This window comes from Onychostruthus taczanowskii, unplaced genomic scaffold, assembly GCF_017590055.1.
Source record: "Onychostruthus taczanowskii isolate IOZ18803 unplaced genomic scaffold, ASM1759005v1 scaffold64, whole genome shotgun sequence".
In the NCBI taxonomy this organism is placed as follows: Eukaryota; Metazoa; Chordata; class Aves; order Passeriformes; family Passeridae; genus Onychostruthus; species Onychostruthus taczanowskii.
The window spans coordinates 3,817,323-3,821,125 of NW_024504122.1; the positions used below are offsets into that span (position 1 = coordinate 3,817,323).

General features: G+C 65.3%; 1 protein-coding gene across 2 annotated transcripts; it reads right to left on the reverse strand.

The window, feature by feature from the left end:
* Positions 1–763: 763 nt before the first annotated feature.
* Positions 764–2,738, reverse strand: LIF (LIF interleukin 6 family cytokine). Of its 2 annotated transcripts, XM_041420448.1 has the most exons (3): positions 1,859–2,738; positions 1,438–1,616; positions 764–1,294 (listed from the first exon to the last, which is right to left on the reverse strand). In XM_041420448.1, the coding sequence occupies exons 1-3, from the start codon at positions 1,920–1,922 to the stop codon at positions 857–859; spliced, it is 681 nt and encodes a 226-aa protein (XP_041276382.1). In that variant the 5' UTR covers positions 1,923–2,738; the 3' UTR covers positions 764–856. The 2 variants fall into 2 exon arrangements, with proteins under 2 accessions (XP_041276382.1, XP_041276381.1); XM_041420447.1 differs by having other exon boundaries at positions 1,438–2,738.
* Between the last annotated feature and the right edge of the window lie 1,065 nt (positions 2,739–3,803).

Below are 3,803 nucleotides of genomic sequence, written 5' to 3' on the forward strand. Positions count from 1 at the left end.
ACGCGCCAGCGCCACCTGCCACCGACCTGGGGCCCGTCCCTGTGTCCCCACGTCCCCATATCCCACATCCCTATGTCCTTGTGTCCCCGTATCCCATGTACCCATGTCCCATGTCCCCGTGTCCCCTTGTCCCATGTCCCCACCAGGGCTGCATTCAGCCATGTAAAGCCCAGCTCTTGGCCATTAGTACATTCAGAGCTCTTCCGAAGGGAAAAGCACTTTTCCAAAGGAGAGGACCGTGCCCCGCCGTGCCCGCGCGGGGGGATGATGCTCCACAGTGGGGTGACTGTCCCACACAGGTGGCCTTGTCCCAGACAGTGGGACCCAGCCCTAGATAGCACAGCCACCAGTTTGTGGCTCAGTACCTTCAGTTTGACTCCTTGCAGGGGAACCCAGCCTTAAAATGGGCAGGGGGAGCGTGTCCCCATGTCCCCACGTGTCCAAGTCCCTGCATCCCAGTGGTCTTCCTCACAATCTTTTCTCCAGGGAAGCGACAGCTTTCAGACGGTGCTCAAGGGCATGTGTCCAGGTGCTCTCCATAATGACACCGTCTGTGGGGGACAGAGTCCGGCCCCGCCGCCACCCCCACAGCCCGCGGGAGCCCGGGGATGGCTGAGGCACATCCTGGGACCAGCCCGTGCTCCTCGGAGATGCGCTGCCTCGTCCTGCTGGATGCCGGCTCTGCTCTGCCCGGGACACTCCGGGCTGCAACGTTCACCCCCTCAAGGGGTAATAAATTACCGGAGGGCGGATGGGGCCGACGCAGGGTCCGGGTAATAAATAGGAAGGCGGGAATGCGGGAGGCAGCGGCGGGGGCCGCCCAGCAGCAGAGAGGCAGCGTAGCCGGGGCGGGCGCTCATGAGGGGCTGAGATGAGGTAGGAGGACACGTGCTGCCTGGCCGATGACCTGCACGTACTTCCTGAGCACCTGGCAGCCCTGCTGCTTCTTCTTGAAGGCGCTCTTGCCCTTGGAGCTGTCCCCGTACCTGACGTCCACCTGGAAGATGTTGTAGTTCTTGCAGAGGAGGCAGGTGAGGTTGGAGATGAGGCCTCGGGTGGTCTTGGTGGTGTTGTGGAGCCGCTCGAGGAGCTCTTTGGCCATGGGGTTCAGCTCCTCCTGGTCGCGCGTGATGTTGCCCAGCGAGGCGTTGAGGAAGGCAAAGAGCTTGTACATGGCCACCATCACCTCCTTCCTCTCGCTCGTCCGGTTCACGCGGAAAGCGGGGAAGAAGATTCCGGCGGGGTTGCAGAGCTTGTCGCTCTCGCTGCTGAACGGCTCTCCCTGGCACTTCAGCTGGGGGGAGAGGCGAGCGTCACCCCACGTCACCCCGTGTCCCCCCTGCCACCGTCCCCGCGGTGTCCCCAGCCCTTCCCCTTCACGTCCCTGGGGCTCAGTCCCCCCGCCGTGACCCCCGGCCGTCCCCGAGCGCCACTTACGTAGAGGCTGAAGAGTTCCTGGGCGGTGGCGTTGAGCACGGCCACCTGCCTGCGCGTCTGCTCCTGCACGTTGGAGCGGCACAAGCCGTGGCTGGGGCAGCCGGAGCCGGTGACCAGCAGCGCCCGGCCGGCCACGGGCCGCCGCTGCAGCAGGAGCAGGGCCACGAAGGGCACGACGCCTGTGTGGGGAGAGAGGCCGCTGTCACGGTGGGGACCGGGACGAGGCGATGCTGGCCCATCACGTTGTCGCTGATGCATCCACCCAGGATGATCCCAGTTCCAGGCACCCAGAAGGAGGGTGTCCAGCAGGAGCAGGGACTCACCCGCCGGGGTGTGCACCCAGATCGGCTGGAATCCCCAGACCCCCCGCTCTGCCGTCCCGGCAGTGCCGCAGCTCCCATCCCGCTGCCGTCCCCCTCACCTGCCCCCCGGCAGGCGCTCCCCCGCCTCCCTTCCCGGCGAGGGGCCCCGCAGCATTCCCACATTTCGCAACCGGCCCGGTGGCGACCTGTCGTGTTTAATCAAACGTGCAAGACGCTTTTTCCTCCGTTATCCTGGTCCGGGCGCTACGGGAGCAAGGCCCCACCCCGGCCCGGCTGACTCAGCGGGGCTCCCGCAAGGAAACCTGCTCTCGGCGTGCCCTCCCTCCTTCCTCCCGCTCCCGGCCCCACGGCCTGCCTCAGTTTCCCCGCCTGAGAAGTGGGCGCAGCGCCGAGGAGCCCTGGGGAGAGACGACGCAGCTGCCGGAGACTCCAGCCAGGAAGTCCCTGGACGCGGAACAAGGGGACCCTTGAGCCGCCGGCAGCTGGGTCGCCCCGGCGTTCCGTGCTGAGAGCGGGGCGCTGCAAGCCTCAGTCCGCTGGGACCCCCCAAACCGGGATCCACCCGTGCTCGGAGAGGCCAAACCGCCTCTGGAGCCCGCCACTGCGCTGGGCGACCTCGGGCAGGGTGGCCAGGGTGTCCCCGCCGCTGGGTGACCTGGATGCCACCAGCAGGGCCCCGTCAGGGTGGGGGTCCCGTGCCCCGCCGCGGTGGGACTGCCAGGCGAAGTCCCCGGGCAGTGACGAGCGCCGAAGTCGCCCGCACTTGTCAGCGCCTCGGACGTGCCGCCGGTGCCGGGTAATCCGAGCCTCGATTTATTTACCCTGCCCAGGTGGGAGAGGATTTACCTGGGCGTGTTCCAGTCCCTGACCCGCCGCTCCCCTCCCGCACGGGACGGGGGGACCCTGCCCCCCGCGCCCCCGGGGCCCCGGCTGTTCCCAGGGGATGCAGATTCCCGGAGCCTCAGGAGCCCCTCTCGCTGTGCCCCCCCGGCCGCTGTTCCGCCCATTCACAGCTGGGCAGGGAGAGGCTCTGCCCCACGTGTGCCGGGATCTGGGTGGGTGGGGAGTCCCCGGTGGGTGCTGCCCCGTGGGACCCCCAGAACGGCTTCTGGGCTGGGGGCTGCTCCCTCCGACCCCGCTGCTGCACTTGGCAGCCTCCCCATCCTTCCACCGCTCCCTGCACGGCAGCGGCTTGAGGCATCGGGAGACCCAGAAGGAGGAAAAGCGGCAGCGGGGGAGAAAGTATTTAAAAGTAAAAAAAATTAAAAAAAAAAAAATCCCCCCCTCCTAGAGATTTTTTTTTTTCCTTGGAAGCATTTCCAGTTATATAAGTGTCCAGATGTTGGCTGGACCGCGCCAGCGCCGCGCTCCGCTCCCGCTGCCAATTCCCAGAGATGCTCATCCCGGGGGGGACGCAGCGCGGCGGGAGCCCTCGCTCCGGCTCCAGCGGCGGCATCCAACCGGGACCCGCCTGCGCCCGAGCATCACCGGCAAAAGGAGGGGAGGGGGAGGAAAAAAGGGGGAGGGGGAGAAGGGGAAATAGTATCCCCAAAGTCGATTTTTTTTTTTTTACCTGCCGGCACGAACTTCATTGTGAGCCGCGTCCCGGGAGCGACTTAATAGGGATTGGTGTTGGCAGAGGAAGTTTTCAGAAATTCATGTTCATACTGGGGGACTTCTCGGGGTTTATATACCGGTCCGGCAGCCAGCCTGCGGAGTCAGAGGGAGGAGAAGAGCGGGGGGGGGAGAGAATCATCGGATCGGCTATAGTTACTTCCATTGAATTTGGGAATCAGGAAGTCGGAGGGCTTAAACATGATAATTCGAAATAAACTTCTGAGAAAAAGCACTGTGTCCTCTTTTGTTTTACGCGCGGGCTCGGGGAAGTGGGTGGGCTGGAAGGGATGAATTGAAGCCCCCCCAAGGGAGGTGCACACGGGGTTCGGGGGTGTCGAGGAGCGGCGGAGAAGGAGCGGTGCTGGGACTCGGGAGCCGCAAGCACTGTCACCCCCGGTCCCCCTCCCCGGGCCGAGGCTTCCCCGC